Below are 21,801 nucleotides of genomic sequence, written 5' to 3'. Positions count from 1 at the left end.
ATGGGTCTATCAATTACTCCTATACTCTAAATTATCGCTATACAAAATGGCTCTCAATTACTCCTATACTCCAAATTATCGCTATACAAAATGGCTCTCAATTACTCCTATACTCCAAATTATCGCTTTACAAAATGGGTCTCAATTGCTCCTATACTCCAAATTATCGCTATACAAAATGGATCTCAATTGCTCCTATACTCCAATTATCCCTATATAAAACGGGTCTATCAATTACTCATACTCCAAATTATCGCTAAAAATACTTTTAATTTGATATTGAAAAATCCACCCCAATGTACAGACTTCGCACTGGCGACACGTTTTTCAAGAAATGGGGAATCTAATTGCATTTTTAAAAAATCTCGCCCTATTTAAGGAAGTGAATGTTATCAATAGAATTTGCACAATTCGTATGTCTCCTGTACATAGTTCTTGTACATAATTCCTATGTCCCCTGTACATAATTCCTATGTCCCCTGTACATAATTCCTATGTCCCCTGTACATAATTCGTTTAGAAAAGAAAAATATTACCTTATGCTGGTTAAATAGTTTACTTTCACAATTAGCTTTTACTTTGAACGCAAATCGTATTCAACTACCTGTTTCCTTGGGCGTGATATAATTTATGGCATTTATGCAAGACCAAAAAGGCGTTTCTAGAATAATGCTTAGTAGTGGATATTGCTATCCACAAAATCAGTTATTGCTTCCATTCTCTGAGAGTCGCTAGGAAAACAAGTACATGTTTTATGTTGATATTCTTGGACGTTTTACAAAAAAAAGTCACTTGCATTACATAATGAGCAGCAATAAATTCTAGAAAATAAAATAGTTTGTAAACTATGTCCGATATTTTTCCTACGGTTTAAATTAAACTATTGTTTTCTCATTCTTTGACACTTAGTTATCTTTTTTTTTACGGCGAGGAAATTAATTTTACTCTCTAGTTATCAAATCTAGTGCTGAGAACAAGCTTTGTTGCTATTTTGTCGCCATATGTCCGACAGCGCGAAAACGCTAATATATGGCCCCTCAAGGTGCATCAGACAACCGACGACAAAGAAGTTCTTCCCTTTGCCTAGATGGTTCTTGAATCTGCCCAATAAACTAGTTAAAGTGTTCTCGACACCCAGTGCCAGAAGATTTCGCTCCCTCCGTCTATACAGTTTTCGAGACAACTTGGGAACTCTACTTCAACATCTCCATCTGATTTTGCAAGGCTTAATCCTACGATGCCTCGACTGAAGGTACGTGGCAACAAAGACACGAAAATTGCTGATTGTTCCAAGGTTTGATAATTTGATGATACCCGTTTATTCTTTGGAGGTACTAAATCCATGTTTAGTTGTCAGGTTGCAACAGATCTGATGCAGAAATGGGTTCTGCACAACTAAGTATATATCAAAATATGGGCTGGCCCAGATAGGATTGTGGGTTTGACACTTCGTACGACAATGATGTGTAACGCATCCGTAAAATGATTCACGTGTTCAGGGTGCACAAACAATTTGCAATGAAACTTAAGTGAACTACATTTTCTTTACATTCTATCTTCAAGTCGGATCCCCTAACGATAGATATCATCGGGTAACATTTCGAGTATGACATTGCAAAGGACGAAACATTTGGAAACAAAAATGGGGATTTGATTTCAAGTAGGAAAATAGTCCCCCCTTTCTGTACAAACGATTCCACGGAAAACCTGGTATTTGTTTGTAATGTCGTAATGTGCATTCTACATTTTAAATCTCCATTTTCTTTCTCGACTTGAAATGTTTTATCACTTGTTATATGGAGATGTCCAAAACAGTACCGCTCCGCCGTTTGAATGAATGCATCTAAAAACTAATCAAATCAGATTGCTTGTTACCTAAGAGTATAGCTGGCAATAATCGACATCTACAGACAGTGATGAACAGTCACACGTTAATGTTTCCAATTAACTAAAGTTATTTTTCTCTAGTTTGAGCATGTGGACATCATTAGAGTGGCCGTTACTTGAGCAGAAGATGCAAGGAATGATATCACCAATTGATTTAGCACGCTACCCGCAGCAACTTTCAACAGCAGCTTAGCTTGGGATTTGTTTAGAACCTGGTTTTGACTTGCTGCGTATGCCAAGGATCGATCTGGAACGAAAAGTTGGCGAAGATCCAAATGTATCTTAACTTGAGTCTTAGAAATGTAATTGTTCCGTTGCTTATTTCATGAAGCTTTTTAACATAAATATTACGAGGGAAATACAGTTATTGAGTTAGACTTCCCGTCTTATGCGTATGACAAGGCAAACATTAGGGTAGTTCTTAAAACGGTCAAATGCATCATCCTTTCACTTATAACGGTCAAATATATCATCATTTCACTTATAACGGTCAAATGTATCATCCTTTCACTTATAATGGTGAAATGCATCATACTTTGTCATATCGTTCAACTCCAATATTTTCTTTAAAAATTAAACACAACTAATGATTGATTCATGTATTGTGTCTGGGTTATTTGTAGCTAATGCACTGAGTTTCATCGACAATTTAGAAAAAGCAACAAGAAGCTACTGTGTTATTATGGACATTAACTGCTTTTTACTGACAATTTTACATGGGACACTAACCATGTAATATTTCCCAGCCTTTAACCTAATGTTATGGCATTTTGCTTCCCTTTGGTGTTAGCTACACGATTTGTAACAGGTTGAAACGTATTTAATGCTACATATGGTTTCTACACAAAGTGAACGCGTCTTCAGTTCCATATATTCAGTGTACTAAACTTGTAGAATATGGAAAAGTTATTTTACCGTTGGAACAAAATCATATTCCAATGAACAGGGAAACAATGTACTTCAGACAAAAGTGAAAATAGATTGAAAATCTAAACCCCAAATACAGCTGAGCAGCAAATGGAACCACCTGCCATTTCTGAACAAATAAGTACAAATTGCTATACAAGTCTATCTGATACGGCTTAGGAAATTGTTATTTTTCTTACAAACAAGACGAATGGAAAGTGTGGACGTGTTCAAACAATTTTTGAAAAGTACAGTCTGTAGATCTTGATGTGAACGGAACGAATTTTAATAAATTTAATAAATACAAAATTTGAAAATGAAGGTTCAAGTTATGAAATATTATGCCACATTATGTTCCATCGTTGTATCTAAATGTTGTCTGATCATTTCTGCCAGATTTTGGAAACTGGTCCCGTTTCAGTTATTTGTTTACGTTTTGAGATTAATAAAGGTTTATGAAGAAATATCTGTCATTTTATGGTATTTGTGAATTATATCACCAGTAGCACAATTTCTTCTAGTGTGACAGTTAAATATTTTGATGCATTTCCAAAATCCCTTTAGTCTTTCTTTCAGTCCTGGTATGAAATTATAAATCAACTTAAGATATCTAATGAATCAAATTACTGTTTGGTAATTGCGAATCCAATATTCCCAATACATATCCTATAGTTATTTTGTATTCCTTCTTACGTACGCAAAATACTAATACTAAACTGCGTGTACATGCGCACGTGGTAATCTGGTACATACACAAAAGTTAAACAGCCATCACGCAAGTCACTCGAGGTCAGCATGTATGTATGCGATATTGACAGGAAGTACGTGATAATGATCTTGCACGCATCTATTAATACTTTATTACTCGGTAGAAATGTTTCCGTAGTTCGACACATTTTAGTTATAAAAGCAAGAATCAAGCCAAAACCCCATTTTCATTATTAAGCATTAAATACAACACAGGCCGATTTTTCTCGGTTGACTATGGTTTAAACTGGCCATAATGACTACACTGAACGAAATAATCTGTATGTACGAGACTGGTCAGTACTCTACAACTTGTACTACTTCTATCCACTTTGCTGGCAAACCTGTTGTAAACTTACCTGCTAGTTTTGTCGTCTTCGGCGCTTCATACGGCTTCTCTAAAATATAAAACAAGTATAATTTACATTTTGCTAGTCACTTGTGCAAGGATAATTTTAATGTAAAAATAAAGTTAATTACATATTTGTTGTAATCTTGTATGGATGTCTTTCAAAACGTTCACATAACCTCTAGAATAATTTGTGACTTTTGGATTTTAAATGTTTCTGTTGAATTTTTGGAAACTTTGCATTTGAACCCGTTTCCGCGATTTGTTATCTTGCTGAAATATAAAACATGCAATGCTGAAAATGTTGGCACAGACCACATGAATCACATTGAAACCAATCGTACCCGTTCACGATGGGAGAACATTCTGGTCTCGAAATACGAATCGTGATATCCATAGGGAAGCTTTAAAATACTAGCTATATTGCCACTGGCATCACAGTAATAAGCTGTCACGATGCAGATGTTTTAATACAGTGTATATTGCAATACACATCCGGTGCTAATTTCAATATGAATAGCCGGTGATGGGCTCAATTTTGTCTTCACAATACATTACAAACTTACAGCGCCAATCGCACCATTACGTGCAAATAGTCTTACATACCAAATCAATTTTTAACAAATCATTTCCTTCCTTCCAAACTGAGTTAGATTCAAAGAATAGTTAAATTTAAGAAAAACTGGCATTTAACTGACGTTTAACACTCAGTCAGACCATTTTAATAAGTGCATCAGCGTTGCAACCATCAAATACAATTTTAAGAAAATAAAATCTATTCCAATTTTTCGTTAAAATGTCTTTAATCCAGTGATTTTATAAGCATGCCATTGTCAAACATTTTTCAAAAATGAGTATTGTTGGCCTGGTTGCGATGTAAAATTCCGGAGTACTGAGAAAACAAATAATTCTATATTTATCGCCCAACAGATGTATCTATAATTGCACTTACTGTAGCAGTCGTTGTAGGAACTTGATGGCGGTACACAGGTGCGTATCGTTTTGCTGTAGACAAAGTTTTTTAAGCAGAGTTTCTCGACAAGCCGACCATTGCTGCACAAATAATACCTCTTGCAAGTTTTATCCGATGGGTCCGGTGAGACTTCTCCATCTGTACATCGTCCCTCTGTCATAAACTTTTGATCTGCAGATAAAAAGGTTTCAAGATGCGTACGCACAAAAAAAAAACTCGTCAGGTCAGTTGTATGGAGTGTTCCATAGATACGAAAGGGATCAACCTGCAAAACAAATCTCAGCTGGCCAGAGATTTTTCACCAGCTGGATATCAGGAATAGCTCTTAACAGCACTTAGCCAAGAATTTCGGATCTGAATTACGTTTCATGTTCACATTTCTTCCCTTTCATTTCATAGCATACACTGAAAAGACTGGTTTCGAGCTTTTACTGTATTTTCATCCATATTGAATGACACACATGCCCTTTTATGCAAGAAAGCTTCCTATCAAAAGTAAAACGTTTAAAATCTTTTTCGAGATGGAATTATTTATATCTATTTACATTTTAGCAACATGCCCCTAGTTCATGAAGATTCAGTAATATTTGCATAAATCGGAAATGCGTTCAATTAGGATATTCCCTGTAGAGTTTGATAAATTGTGATGAACGATTTACTATAACGCATTGTTAAAGGTTTTTTCTAGTCTGGGTAATAGCGGACATATTTGATGAATATGCAGTGCTTACTTAAATTCCATGGCGATGCGATTCATGTGAATTTGGTAAAATTTGGTAAAATTCTAGAGCGCTGTTTTAAGGCCAGTCGCTTAAAGATTACATTAATAAAAGTTTGAAGAAGAAAAAAATGCTATGTATATTCGGAACATAGGATGTGCTTGACCTTTATAAGTGACTGAAAGTAGCATTTTGGCTAAGGGGTTGTATCTACCAGATTTGTGAAGTGTTTAAATTTATTTAAATTTCAAGGCCTGACCTTGTTTACGAATAAATGAAATTCCATTAGAAATCATTAGTTTTCAAGAACACGGTTTTGTGACAGGTCAGGTGACAATTGAACAAAGCAAGGATGGAGTAAGAATTTATTCATTACTGTTTCATATCAGTCCTTGGAAATCTTATCAGAGCTTTGTTCAGATTCAGTTTGAGAGAAAACGTTTAAATTACAAAGTGCTAAACGACCTTTTGTTTTCCAACGCTACTTTGGGATTAACATGATTTCATTCAAAGACATTCCGATTATATTCTGATACATCAGCATTGGAATTCATTTCGAACATTATATGCATCTGGACGTGAAAGAAAATGTATGATTTGTAATTTCAAACTACTGAATTTTTTTAAATGTTCAGTTTATTCAAAGGAAACAAATCGATTCATTCCGTCACTTAGTTCAAGACCATGGAACTGTAACAATAACGTTATCTATTTTATGGCAAAGTGATCTATAGTAAAATGTTCAAACTAGAGCACTTTCAATAAAATGTGGTCACATTTTGAGCGTTTTGAGCACAAATAGTCTTTATAATTTTTTGGTAACGGCGGTCATCTGATAACATTTAATTCACTGGTTTTACGGCGCACCAGCACTGCAAGGCTTCTATTTACCGCCATAGAAAACGTTATATGAAAGATTTACAGCTGTACAAGGTTCATTATCGACCAGAGGTAATAGAATCAAACACTGAAAGCAAAAATGATTTTGAGGGTAATATATAGACCTTCAATATCAGCGGAGAATATAAATGGAGTGTGCCAATTTTTAGATAAAGGTTGTTATTATTGGTTTTAACGCCATTTTCAGCACAATATAGGCTATACATGGCGGTCAGCCTGAAACTCGATCCCACGCAGTAAGTGAGATGGCAGTAATCCATAACGGTGAGCGCTTTATGTACTCGGCCACTCGTGGCCACCATATAAAGGTGCTTAGGATGAACGACATTGACACGAGACTTTAAGCCCCAGACTGCTGTACGTCAAAATTTGGTTCTGTTACGTTGAAAGGGTCATTCAAATGTCCTGGATTTAGCAACAAGGAACATATTTGATGGTATCAGCACCATCTGTGTAAAATATAAAACTTAAATATGCGAATATTAAGGCGGATCGGTATCACTTGAACAAGTCTGATCTGCCTTCATGTCCCAATGCTGCCTATCACTTCCAATTAAATTGAATCGATGTTTCAAGGAAAGATGGAAAATAGCAATTGTTAAATTATGCTTATGGGTATACAGCGGTCGATAAACCACGCACAGTGGATGCTAGGCTATTCGATTGGCCACCCACACAAATGGTGTAATTGTGATCAATTAGTACAACAAAGGTGTTCATAAAATGCTTAGTCCCATCACGATGGCCTACATGGAAAGCAACTGGATGGACAATATTCGATGAGTGACGCAGAAAAGCGGTTAATCAGTTTCAGGAGGGTAGTCAGCCAGTGTTCTTGTAGTTGAGGTTCGGTGCAATTGCATCATGTGCTGTTTGAAGTACGGGAATCAGCCTTAAAGGTTGGACAGCACACGAGTTGATAGACACTACCATACCATCGCGCACGAATGGTAAGGGGTTTAAGTTTTCCTTGCAAACAAGTACAAACAAAAATTGCAACGACTCCCAAGATTTATCACGTAACGAAATAAGATTATGCATGTAATTGTGTCAATAGTAACGTTTTGCTATGTAGCGGGCTAATTTGCAGATTCTTTTCTGATGAGCTCCAACTTCTTGAAACACGTGACTAAGTTAGCCACTGCAAAAAAATAAATTAATGTATTCCTCAAACACGTTAAGTAGATGAAATTGGAAAAGTCCAACTTGTCTAAAGCAGTCACTCATAGAAAGCGAGGAAAGACAACTTCTATTGGACATGGTAGGGTAATGTTTATTTCTACATCAAGTAGGTAAAGGAGTCCAGAAAAGATGGCTGTTAAAAGGGGTGGATTTTCCTAAGCGGTGACCTTCAGGACAGGTTAGACTGTAGCTCTGTCCTAACGGGCTCTTAATTATACAACAAAACAAGAGGTTGATCGTCAAGTTTATAAGTGTACCAGGTGCTTTCAGGTATACAGCTTTATCATACAGTCTACAAATTAAGTAATGATCAGATATATATGTAGTTAGTCATTCATTTCCACCAGAGTATACGAAATCAGTCAAATGGAATCTGAATCTGAAATAGGAAGGACATGCATTCGCTTATTGCTCAACTTATACAATTATCCAGATATACGACACAACTTAAATTATCCAGTCATACGACATACGACAAATTATCCACAGCCATACGACACAACTTAAATTCTCGCTTTCTCCTCTATTTTGAATTCTTTAACACCTTATGCTTATTTTTAGTATCCACGCGTCATTTGGAAGCTAAATAAGACGAAACGTTTTGTGTTACAGTGCATCATGGGTATAACTGGTGGCCATGGCAAACGAGTTACAACAACCTTCCGTGTTGTACCGGTTTATAGTTACAAATCTTAAAACTGGATGATATTCCATTATAAAAGTATAGCATTAGTGAGCGACGTCAAGTTATTATGCCACTGAAAGCAAGCGATACATGCGTATATTTGTTTTATGCCATTGTTAAATGAATTACATGTAAGGATTGTCAATATTTATGGCGTTTTTGTAATTCACAATTCAATACAGGTGGGTGGGGGAAGGCACTCTGCATAAATGGTGACCAAATATGGTATCAGTTGAGACTGCACAGTTAGCAGCGAGCCTGTTAAAGAATAAATTGTAATAACAATTGCATTTCTTTCTGTCCACATACTAATTCAGTTTACAGCAATGTGGAGTATGCATGTAGTAAAAATGAAATGCCATTGAGACTTGAATATTCCATGTAGTGGCAAGTGGATTTTGAAGCAAACTTTAAAATGAGCTGGGGGTTTTTCTGCATATACTGTTTGCAGATAAAATATATTCTAGTCAGCCCTGTATAACCTTGACAGTTCCTAAAAAGCACGAAGGCCAGTATTGGCCATAAACAGCATGGGATAAAAAAAACAGTTCTCCATGTATTTGGATAATAATAATAATAATAATAATAATAATGCTAGTCCCAAATATTATGATGTTTCCAAAAATGTAGAGTCGGAATATTAATTTTCTCTGCACATATGCTGTTTGTACATGCTGAACTGAAAATTCAGTTGTCTAAACTTTATTAATTGATGAATCTTTAGTTTCAATTTCTAACTACTTTCTTTGTATCCTATTTACGGGTTGAATGTAAAATGTACGAAATACTTTGGTTTAGTGTTTTCCCTTTAGGCAAGCCACCCCAGCCACATTAACTGCCTCCTTCTATCCTGGTTTTCTATAACCCCCATGTCTTTGTAGATGACTACACTGCACTACGATAACAATTTATTCAATGTACTACGATAACAATTTATTCAATGTTCAATGTCAACACATAACAAACAACTTCACAAATACAGAAAAATCTAAAGTACCCCTAACATGTGCATAATTAACTACACAAATGAATGTCAACTATACGTGGCCTATTCAACACACCATATAATCCAAGGTAGAAAAGGACATGGATATGTACATGACAATGTCGTATTCATTGTCATTAAGCACGTTGCGCTATACTTGGTTTAACAGTCAATTAGTGATCCAGATCTCCGTGAAGTCCCATCTTGCAAAGTATGCAACTGCTCACGTATCTCAATTGACCAGTTTGTACTTTTGTTAAAACTTATAATTTTCCTAATTTGATTCACATTCATTTTGGCGGGAAGTACCGTCTCACTAGCGGAAATGCATACCTCAGTTATATTTCCATTTAAATTTACGATACGTTTTATTTATGTGTACGTACAATGTTTATTTAGAATAATTAGCTAATGGCAAATACTTTTCATTATCTATAGACGGGTGTTATGACCGAAAGACTGAAGATGAAGATGTAAAGTTTGGCGATTAATTCTTAGATAACTACCCGTGGCTTAAATTGTGATGAAGTAAAATGTTGTTGTTGTTGTTGTTGAGTTTAACGCCATTTTTCAGTACACGATAGGCTATACATGGCGGCCAGTATTAATGGTGGAGGAAGAAATTGTGAAAAGCCCGAAAAGAACCACCGACCCACAAAAAAACTGACAAGCTTTCTCACATACCCACATTGGTTGAATCCCCGACTCGAACCCACGCAGACCGGCGAGATGGCAATGAACCGCAACGGAGAGCGCTTTAGAACACTCGGCCACTCGGGGCCCTAAGTAAAGTGTAAACAAGGATACAAGTAATTGACCCTGAGGGAAAGAATCCGTGCCTCATCCCCCAGGCCTTTATGCCCTCAAAGAGTACTGTTAATTTAGCCGTCAGCTAGCGAAACCTGGTGTTTCATGTCTGTTGAATGGAAGGCCGACACGAGTGGGAATAAACCCAACACGCACTCCTGTCTAATGTTTAATTAGTTCTGCTTTACTTGATTGGATGAGTGGTAATTGTAGCTATACTCTTATTTAAGTAAGTTTTGTTGGAACATTTATGCTTTTACTCTTGATGTATGCCATGCTCATTGTACGCACTTACCAGTGTATACGAAAAATGTAACCACTCGTTCCATCTTGATTAGTCCTCATGGAACAAGATAATTACAACAATAGTTCAATACTGTCCTCATGCCGTAAAATAAATTTGCTTATTTTAGCTCTTTTATAAATACATTTTCCGTAAAACAGTTTGTTCCTGAAAACCGATACAAGTTTTTCAAACTTAATATATAACTTTTAAACTCATTACGTACAATACGTGATATTTGACTATCCCATCCAGTTTATATTACCAGTAGCCCTTAAACCGTAAAACACTCACCTGCGTATAATATCACTACCAAGATGTGCACCAACTTCATCTTTAAACCAACACTGGACACCCCAAAATGCGCTGGAAAACAAAAGTTGCAATTGTATATCTATTGTTCTTACGGACTTGGTTTTGCTTAAAAACTATATGGCGCAGCCACGACGCGTTTACTTTGCTTCTTGGAAGTTCTAGGTCTGATCTGGATTAAAACGGAACGTGCAAAGTTACTTTTTCTATCCAAGGTCAGATGTCTCTACGACGACCAAGTGCGTTTTATTTGGAAGGGCTACGCAATGGTTGTAAAACTAGCGCAAATATGAATGCTGCTCTTGCATGCGAGCTACATTGATTACGCGAGCTAGACAGTTGGGATCCATGCTATTCCGGGTACACATTAGTTGCTTACAGTGAAATCTCAATGAACCACAAAGCATCTTTGTTGACCGTGCATATTTTTTTTAAACGTTAAGTATATAAAGTCTTTAGTAAAGGGATTCTTGCATTCTGAGCTGAGCATGGTTCATAGATGTGTTCCCTAAGGCACGTTTCATGGTTATACATTACATTTATTAAATTACTGACCGACTGAATTTGAAGGATATTCAGAGACAGTGGGTTGGGACACAGGCTTGTTACAAATAGGACTGTTGTTGTTGTTGTGGGGTTTAACGCCATTTTTCAGCACTTGATTGGCTATACATGGCGGCCAGTATTAATGGTGGAGGAAGAACCTGGGAAAACCCAGGAAAGAACCACCGACCCACGAGAAGCTACTGGCAAGCTTTCTCACATACCCACATTGGCTGAATCTTAGACTCGAACCGCCGCAGACAGAGGTGAGATGGCAGTGATCCGTAACGAAGAGCGCTTTAGACCACTCGGCCACTCGGGGCCCCCAAATAGGACAGTGTCCGTCACTGAAACGAGGGCTGGGGGGTCTAACCTTTAACAACAAAAGCCTAGTCCGCACCCATCGGTAGTTCCAACCCTGCTAGTTTCATAATTTCGTCTGCCAATTTCCACCTTAAGCCAGTCGTAATCAAAAATACTTCAATTTTCAAAACAGCTCAACACGTTCAGTTTGTGACATTGGAGAAAATTCAACAATTGTTCGTATATTTTGACGCCTGTACAAGTACTGGGAAGGAAGTGCCGTTTGCATTCCGATAGTATTGGATTTCACCACTGAAAGAAAGGGGTTTAGATTCGAGGTTGTACAGAGGCAAGGGCCAGTTTTTATGTACAAATTTAATGTCGCATGCACCTCCATAATATACAGATTGATAACAATGAATGAGATCAAAAAGGTAAATATTTTTGTATAGGTTTTATGAAGTACAACAATCATATCACACTTGACAGGTATACTGAAGATTTTAGAATACAATGTTTATGCACGCCAACCCATGTTGTATACATGCATTCTTCACATCCGAAGGCCATTTTTGACAGCATGTGGTGCTCATAGTGCAAACGCAATCAGTTTCCCTGGTTGATACTTTCGATAAACATTGTCTAAATAGCTTGATGCAATTCAGAATAGTTGTCATCCAAGCCGATTTTGCGATTCTACTTGCCTTGAACCCAAGTGTATACTGCCATTGGTGGTTAGTTCTACTTGCTAGCCGACGTGCTAGCCGACACATGGTATTTCAATGGCTACATACTGTGCAGCGACTATGGGAGGTGGACATGCATCGCATACAATTAAAGAACACCACAAGCCCGAAACACCTAGTTCACAAATATATCCATATCTAACACAACAGCTCAAAAACTCGCAATATACCATTTAAGAAATCTGACAGGGGCCAATATGCGAAGCTGGCCTTGCCACCTCATCTCATTTTGGTCAATGGGCGAGCTAGCAGGGTTGGAACTACCGAGCGGTGGCGACTAGTTTGTCTTCCCTTCAGTTACATTGTTACAGCTTATACCCCAAACCCTCGAATTACTGACGGATACCCCCAATTTTCTTTGTAAAAATCCCCTGCGGGTAGGGATTTATTCACAGTTAGATTTAAAGTCGCATATGAAAAGTTTTAATATACATTACTTCACCCTCGAGACATGGAACGTATATTTTGCTAATATGCCAGAGACTTCATTTAAGACTAGAAGAACCACTTATGGCTAGCACACAGGGTAACGTTTCAAAGAATATAAGGAGTATCCGTCAATGAATTGAGGGCTGAAGGTCCAACCTAGAACAATATAGCACAAGAGAAAACTATTATGTACCCCTTGGTAGTTCCAACCCTGCTAGTGTGTCCTTATTGCGTCTGCTAATTTCCATCTTAAGTCAGCCGTAATGAAGAATAGTTCATTGACCAAGCGCGGTTTAGATTAGGGGATGTCCTGATCTTACCTTTCGGTCAATGATGAAATACAAGACTAACCTAAATGCTCTCTAGATGGCCAGAGATTTGATCACGTTCGGTCAAAGATTAAATCTAAGACTATCCGAAATCAAACGGCACATCCTTCCCAATACTTATACAGGCGTCAAAATCTGCGAACAATTCTTGAATTTTCCATGTACGTCACAAACTAAACGACGTTTGTCGAGCAGTTTGAAAATTGAACTGGCTCAAGTTTGAAATTAGACTAAATTATGACAAACTCGCAGGGTTAGAACTATCGATGGCTGCGGACTCGTGTCTTCCCTTGTTTTATATTGTTTCGGGTTAGATCCTTAAGCCCTCGAATCATTGACGGATACTCCTAATTTTCTTTGTAACGGGCCCCTGCGCGATAGTATAGGTAATTAATTAAAAGTTTACAGGTCTAAGATTAAGGGACAAAAAGAAACTAGTTTAATTACACTTCGCACAATAACGACTATATGATTATTTGAGCAGCGAATAGAAAATTCAATAGTAATGGTTGTTGTAGGATTTAACGCCATTTTTCAGCACACGATAGGCTATACATGGCGGCCAGTATTAAATGGTGGAGGAAGAACCCGTGAAAACCCCGAAAAGAACCACCGACCCACGAGAAGCTACCGACAAGCTTTCTCACATACACACATTAGCCCAATCAGAGACTCGAACCCACGCAGACAGTTGAGATGGCAGTGATCCATAACGTAGAGCGATTTAGACCCCTCGGGTCCCCTGAATAGTAATGAGGTTAAGCCTTTCCAAATTTCTTTTGTTCACTCTTTCTGTCCGGTTTGGTTCAGTTTCCCTCTTTCAATAGTAATGGAAACTGAACCAAACCGGACAGAAAGAGTGAACAAAAGAAATTTGGAATGGATTCACCTCGTGTTCGGAAGAGGAAGGAAATGTAATCTTTTTTTAAGGGCACGCCAAAGAGTCCCTCTGGGATCTTCAGGGACAATTAGAACCTTACCATTCCCTGGAAAATTAAATTGAACACTTATAATTATTTACAGGGTTAAGGTGTACGTTAGGTGCGACTCTTCGGATACAGTTTTGGACTATAATGGATTGTATTTTAAAGGATGAAAAAGACCATTATTTAAACGAAATAAAATGAAATAAAGAATGATATGTTTCGTTGGAGGGATGTAATAACTAAATAATCACCCATAAAAATTAAAGATTTTAACCTCCTACCTTCCGCTTTACTCCGTAGAATCACTTTTGAATGGGTGACGACTCAGTAACGATCTAACCGCCTCTATATACTGACTTGCAGCTAACGATATTGTTGATATAAGCGCAAAAGGCCGCACGAGCGCCAGATGACATGAACTGATTGCACGAGAATTGCACACAACGTAGACATAAGTCCTCGAAATAAATTTGTTGTGTGGGCCTCATGCAGTGACATTAATCTTATATTATGTTCTGTACATGAAGATATTTTTAGTTGAGATTTAACCATAGCATGGAATTTGTTTCCTTTTTTATCCAAATTATTCAGATACATTTTATGTCTGTGTGACTAAGACTATGCCAAGAAACGTCTCATCTGTTTTCACTACATACAACAATATTCAGTGAGTCCAGTTGACCCCTAATAGCTTTCGTTTCTTTTAATTTCTTTCTTTTATGAAAATTATTATATTAAATGAAGACACGACAACATACGTTTGCTTAATTTTCTTCCATCGTACCACGAAAATGTTTGAAATTATCTAAATACGAGCAAAATAAAGACACTATTGAAAACTAATCTCTGCACAATTCTTTTGGTTGTAAGCTCGTTAAAGATCCTAATTCTTTCATTCACGCTATTCCAAACATTCACTTTTGTATCATTTGCAGTGTCTGTTGTAAGAAGTAGTGTTAGTGGTTACAAAAATATTAGCACATACGTAGTACGAGTTTGTACTAGAGAAGTTGATCGTGCACCAAAACTTTGTCCCATGACACAGTCAATCAAACATACGCATACAGTGTGACTTGGGTGCAATTTATTAAAATAAAGATACCGGAACTAATGCCTTGGCACAATTTTATATGAGCATTTTTGTTTTGTGTCAAGTTTCACTCAAAAATGCAGCCACAGTTAAGTCAAAATACGTGTATTTAAAATACGTGATGGTGTTCAACAGGTAAAATAGACGAACATATTACACGCTCACATGTTGGTATGGACGACACTGACCCATTAAGTTTTATTGGCAAAGCATTCAGTCATTGCGGTAATATGTTTTCCAGATACGCGTCTTTAATGGAGGTTTGTTGATCTTTAAACTACTAAGCCCTCAGAGAAAAGTAAATTGTTGCGTCGTTCAAGGAATAGAGTGCTGATTTCATATACAAACCGCAGTCGTTATCGTAGTCAACCGATAGCAAACTCAAGAATATGAAACGTTCAAACTATGGCCAATTTATTCAACAAATGTGCAGTAAAACTGATGTAAATTAACAGCTTGCGGTCAATTTGGCATAGTTACGTTGACAACTTACTAAAATAAAAATATATCAAACTTTTTATACGGTGCCTCAGTTTGTTTCTATACGGTAGCATACTGGGGCCGTCTGAGGAGATACGTACATGTGGACCCAGTATATTATTGCACGTGTGGAATGGGAAAAACAACTCACGATCCTTTCGAACAGTCATGCATGTGCATTTGGCAAATATTATAATTGTCCACCTAAACAGACACATTACAAAGAAGCTCAATGCATGATTTTTATCTTTATATTAATGGCTATTGCTAACACGAATTGGCTTAACGGGTTGATGGGCGTGGTATCGTCAAATGTCACGTATAGTACGTAATGAATTTTAAATTGTGTATTACTAACTTAAACTACCTGTAATAAAAATATTCAAAGACAATCTGTTTTGCAGAGATGTATTTATATGAGCTAAAATAGGTTTTGTGATATTGTATTTTACGCGAAATAGACCACAGCACTTAGATAGCATTGTGCTATTTCATTGTCTTTATCTTGCTGCATGAAGACTTATCAGGATGCGGACCGTTCCGATGGCCAATGTGGTTAAAGCGTTTGTCTTTGATGCGGGATGTAAATTGGTTTGAACCCCGGCCGAGTCATACCAAAGACTTATAAAAAGGATACAAGCAGTTGCCTTGGCATTGAGCATTAAGAGGTTAGTGTTAGGAATGTTCGTCCTGGTATCAGTGATAATGCGACTGGGTGGAACATGATGCTACACGTTTGCAGCATGATGCCTTACCACTATAAACTGCCACACAACATACATAGTAGCGATATGACATGATAATGTATAAAGCTACATTAAAAATCCAAATAACACTCGCAGGCACGCACACACATACATCAGGATGCAACGAGCCTTACATTTTTCATATACGTTTATCCTTGCGTACATTACACGTGAGAAACATCACGGTGAAAAGCAATGGAAGCTGTCCTATTGGTTTTAATCCAGTCAACCCGGTCCTTTGCCTGACATCCGTATTACACGCATGCATGTAATCCGATGGCTATCAAACTTTCCATATTGAAAATACAATCATGGCTGGTACCGAATATAGAAAAGAGAATTGCAAAACATTGCTGAAATACAATAAAATGACCGATTTGCTTGTTTACATTTTTTTCTGTTCATCACATCTTTCACGGCATGTACTTTTGTAAGTATTATTCCGCCAAAGTTTATATATTCTGGCATCATCAGTCTTTCGTTCTTAATACCCGTTTAACGATAATGAGAATACATGCCAGTAGCTACTTATCTTAAATATACATTTTCGGCATGCATAATTGGTCTGTATATTGAACTTGATTGCCAATATGATAACCATTATTGTTGTGGTATGCGTGTCCGCTACTTGGTTAGAAAGCTCTCCCCCGATACAAGGGTGTGAATCAAATTAAGAAAGGACATTTTATACAATTTAAAGAAAGTTACAAACAGATCAAGTAAGATATATTAGCTGTTGCATACTTTAACAAGATGGTACATTGTTCAGTTCTGGTGGCTGACACGTCTGTCACTAATCGTTCAAGTTAAACGAAGTATAGCGTACCATGTATATGGACGGTGAATATGACGTATTCATGCATATATCTACTTTTTCTATATTAGACTGTATGACGTGTTTAATATGCCATGTATATGAAAGAGTTAACACTTTTATATACAAATATGTAGGTAAATATTAATGGTGATATAGTGAAATTTTTATGTATTTACGATAACTAATTAGTTATGTTGTTTTGTATGACATTTGAACACTAGACTGGATAAATTAGCTTAAATCGTTGTACAGTATAGTCATTTGCAGACAGAAGGTACCTAAGAAACCAGGATACAGTGAATTAGTTTAATGTCACTGGTCTTCTACGTAAAGGGAAGATATTAATACAAAGTCTTAGATTTGGCACATTTTGCCAATCAAGCAATTATCAGGATGCCAAGAAAGTGTTTGTTGATTTAAACTCTAAATTCATTAATTAAAGAAGGTTGAAAAATGGAATTATCAGACTTGGTAAAATAGATGGTTCAGTATGTGCAGAAAGACATGTGATCTGAGAATATGAATATTCCAGATTCTCGATTTTGGGGAACACCATAATGTTTTGGACTGAAATTATGTCATTATTATTGGTATAAATTATTATTATTACCAAATGCTTGGAGAATATGCTTAATATCCTAATTATAAAATGCTTCTTATAACCTCTACAGACCTTCATACCATCATTTAGGGAACTAGAATCCATATTATTTGCAAACAACATGTGCAGAAAAAGAGTTCATATTCAGATTTACCACGTTTTATTCAAAATCCACTTCTCTTTGGCACTAAACGGGTTATTCGTAAGTGTCAGTAGCATTTAATTTCACCGCAGACTCTATATTTCTGTGCACTGCATCAAATTCCTTGGACAAAAAGAGAATGGAATTGTTTTTATTATAATATACTCTTTTACACACTCACTGCTAAATGATGCATTCTACTTAACTGAAAGAAAAGGCATATCGCTATAGTTTTAAGCAATTTCTTCACAGAGTACCATCCCCACCCACCTGTACTGAATTGTACATTGCTAATATACTCCTTAATCCAAATAATGTTAAAAATAATGTAGCGAACTATTATTTCGAACTAACTTCTTAGGTCCAGTACAGATTTCAAGCATTAATTCCAAACTATTTTCGCTAAATTCGCGCTTTCAAATAAAACGCCTACTGATGTCCGTTCTGGCATGAAGGCTGGTTTGGTTTCGGGGGTAGAGGATTAGAGTCATTTTTCAGTCCACGGCTGCTGAACAATAAATTAAAGAGAAACCGAAACTTCATTTTAAATGCATAAGAAAGAAACATAACCATAAAGCATCATATAACCATTCAAAGTTTCATTAAAACCAGTTAAATTCTTTCCGGATATTGAAACGATACAATTATAGAGAGAGACATCTTCCCCAAATTTTTTAATATTCGTACGTTCTGTTCCTGTCATATATCATATTACGCATATCATTTTTCATCTGTTCAATAACACCAATTTCAATTAGATTTCATGCAAATTTTAAGTTAATGAAAATATACATTTTCATAATTAGTTAAATAATATATGCAACAGAAAGAATAAGAACATATATGATTCAATAAAAATAATTAATTCTTTAAATTTTAATTTCAGTTGAGGCACATCATTTTCACGTGCCAGTGTCATTTCTGAATTGTTGCACGTAAATTAGTTTTAATCAGAGAAGGAAGTTTACCGTGTTGACTTTTCCAATATAGTTTTTATAAAGAATTCGAAAATAAAATTAACTCTAAATTCTCCAATAATTTTAAATATGAATAATATTTCTTCAGACTTGAATACTTCCGTCGAGTGTTTGCGTCGAAAGGAACATTTAATAAACATGTATTTCCGAACCAAGTTAAACACTTCTTTAAGAAATATACTGTTTTGAAGGTCACGGTAACTATTACCTAAAAATAGAGTTTTGCAATTATATTTTCATTTCCGCACAAATTAAGTTTAAAAAGACTGATGTAGATACAAAAATTAGGTTTGTTTCTCTCAAGAAAGCATGTAGTTTATATCGATCAGTAGTCAGAAGGATAAGATTATTTTTAATAAAGACGACTTTAAGCCCATTTAATTCTCGCACAATAACGTAAGCTCTAGAGAAGATATTTTAATGGAATCTGATGTGCAGATTTTTTGTAGGTAAACAATGAAAGACACATATTTACTTGCTGGTCAAGTGGCTGAATGGTCAAGGTTATTTTGGTAAATATTATATTTTGTCTTTTCACTTTGATTCCACTCAGTAAAACGTTATGCTTGATTGGTTCAAAACGTATTATTGTATAATGTGGGTACCTTGACTGATTCAAACGTATTATTGTATAATGTGGATACCCAATGCAAAACATCGATTTCAACCAGCAACTTGAAGGTCAGCGTCTGTTCTAGTATTTTGCCTTTGCATTTCATTTCCACGAGCAATTTAAGGTTTTGTACATAAATTTCAATGAAAAGTGTTAAGTATGCTTCTCATACCTAAATTCTATTTGGCTTTTTGTGCCCCAAGATCAAGCTTTCTGTTTCAACAAGTTAATTATGATTTATCAACACTGTGGGTTCAAACGAAACTCATTATGCATATACCTCTCACCCTTGGTACAAGGTATTATTCTGAGTAAGTCGGTTGAATGTCACCGACAAGAGATGTTATGTATATTTGATTTAATTTATATCTGATTTAATTATTTGTAAGTTTTAAAATCTTTCTATTCTTTTAATTTCATTGTCAAAATAATGTAGTTCTGTTTACTAGGAACTCGCATTTTTTCCAGAAGATAAAAGAGTGGCCTTGACTGCGCATTTCTGCAAACTCATAAAGCTGACCTGGTTCCCGACCTTAATTCAAATTTAATAAAAGTCGCCGTCAACAAGTTCTTTTTTTTTATTTATTTTTATTGTGGCAGTAATAAGACTGAGATCGAGGCTGTATTGAGTACGTGACCCTAGGCTTGTAAATAGTTTTAGTGAAGTAAACAACTTTTATTCTCCGAGTTAAATGGTTTGTTTTTATCAAGGTCATACTGGGGCTACGTGATTTTTTTAATATGTAAACATGATCACGTGATCCTTTATTTCTCAATTTAGGCATTTCCGAAATTGCGCTTTACTTATTTTTGATAAGTGATGCTTCGAGAGAATTTAGTCAGCCTGGGCTTAAAACGCTTGATCTCAAGTCGTTTTCTTCTGTTGAAGTCAGTGTTTGAGTTATATGTTCATTTTTCTTCAGATTATTTGGATTCAAAAGGATTAATTCTTTTTTCCTGGAAATATACGTGTGCTCATACAGAATTCTTGATCAAAGACATTTCTTAAAATTTTTATTTGGATTTCAAACACCGGATTACTTCTTGCGTTTCTACAAGGAACTGTAGACAACCACACTATACAGGATACAGCATACGTCATCGCCTTCCATCATGCATTCTTCGTCGGGACTAGAACTTGAAATCATTAGAACATTTCAGTATTAGGGCTTCATAAATTTTGTTCGTGGATTATTCTTGGATTATTTTGGGATTTTATCCATATAACCGTAAGTTCTTATTTTCTTTTTCATTTTTACATTATTTTTACAGGGAAATAAATTATTTGTTATATTTTTCAAAGCTTGTTGTTTTCAGTATTTCTTGTGTTACTCTTTATTCGAGCCTAAACACGTAACATAAGAATTGGGTAGCTCGTCCTGGATTATTTTTAATTTTAGATAGAATATTTGAGAAAACTATCTTTTTGAAATTTGAATTCCCCTAGTTTTTGAAATCTTAGTGAAATCGGCAAGCTTTTCTAAAATGTCATCAAAAGTGGAAATCTTTCTTTCAAATCCTATTCAGGAACAATTAGATCTTTTCAAAAAAGATGAATTGATTCCACTTGCCAGAAAATAAGATGAGGTAAAGGCTTCCTTAACGAAGCAAGAAATTATAAATATTTTGGTTCAGGACGTGGTAGAAAAAAATATTTTGGATAAAAGTGCTTTGGTTTCGATCAGTAAGTCTGTATCAGACTCTGCAATAAATGTAAAGGAATTAGAATCAAAATACAAGACGGAATTGGAGTTAAGGAAGCTGGAATTTCAAAAAGAGAGAAGGAGAGAGGGACGCAAATGCAAATACCAAAAAAAAACCAAAAAACAAATACATTTACAAGCGGAAGAAAAAGAAAAGGAAAGACAAAGGCAGTTACAAAAAGAACAAACGCATTTACGGGTGGAAGAAAGAGAGAAAAAAAACACAGAGGCAAATACTGTTACAAGGAAAATAGATGCAAATACAGTTAAAAGAAAAACAAAAAGATATGCAAGAAAGAGAGAAAATTAGGGAATATCAATGTAAAATGAAAGAAATGGAACTGGCAAGTGAAAAGCATATTCACACTTCAAATCTAAATTTAAGTTTTGATCTTGCAAAGAATATTAGATTAGTGCTACATAAAAGACAAATATTTTAATCGTTTTGAAAAAGTTGTTGAAAAATTGAAGTGGCCAAGGGAGCATTTGGACTCAGTTATTACAATGTGTACTCACTGGTAAGGCTAGTGATATTTATAATTCACTGTCAGTTCATCAAAGTGGTAACTATGATATGGTTAAAGAATGCATCTTAAGGGGCTATGAGTCAGTCCGTGAAGC

At 35.9% G+C, this 21,801-nt stretch overlaps 1 protein-coding gene across 2 annotated transcripts in view; it reads right to left on the bottom strand.

Annotated features, from left to right (window-relative positions):
- Positions 1–14,405, bottom strand: part of LOC149800558 (uncharacterized) — a 42,811-nt gene extending 28,406 nt beyond the window's left edge. For both annotated transcript variants that reach the window (XM_089954501.1, XM_089954502.1), the window contains exons 1-4: positions 14,293–14,405; positions 10,718–10,789; positions 4,842–5,033; positions 3,900–3,938 (exon numbers count right to left, since the gene is read on the bottom strand). In XM_089954501.1, the coding sequence (XP_089810627.1) occupies positions 3,900–3,938; positions 4,842–5,033; positions 10,718–10,757 (271 nt within the window). In that variant the 5' untranslated portion in view covers positions 10,758–10,789; positions 14,293–14,405. The remainder of the gene's footprint in view (positions 1–3,899; positions 3,939–4,841; positions 5,034–10,717; positions 10,790–14,292) is intronic.
- Between the last annotated feature and the right edge of the window lie 7,396 nt (positions 14,406–21,801).

Source organism: Sinohyriopsis cumingii, chromosome 4, assembly GCF_028554795.1.
Source record: "Sinohyriopsis cumingii isolate HCF-2022 chromosome 4, ASM2855479v2, whole genome shotgun sequence".
Classification (NCBI taxonomy): Eukaryota; Metazoa; Mollusca; class Bivalvia; order Unionida; family Unionidae; genus Sinohyriopsis; species Sinohyriopsis cumingii.
This window is presented reverse-complemented; position numbering and strand designations above follow the sequence as displayed.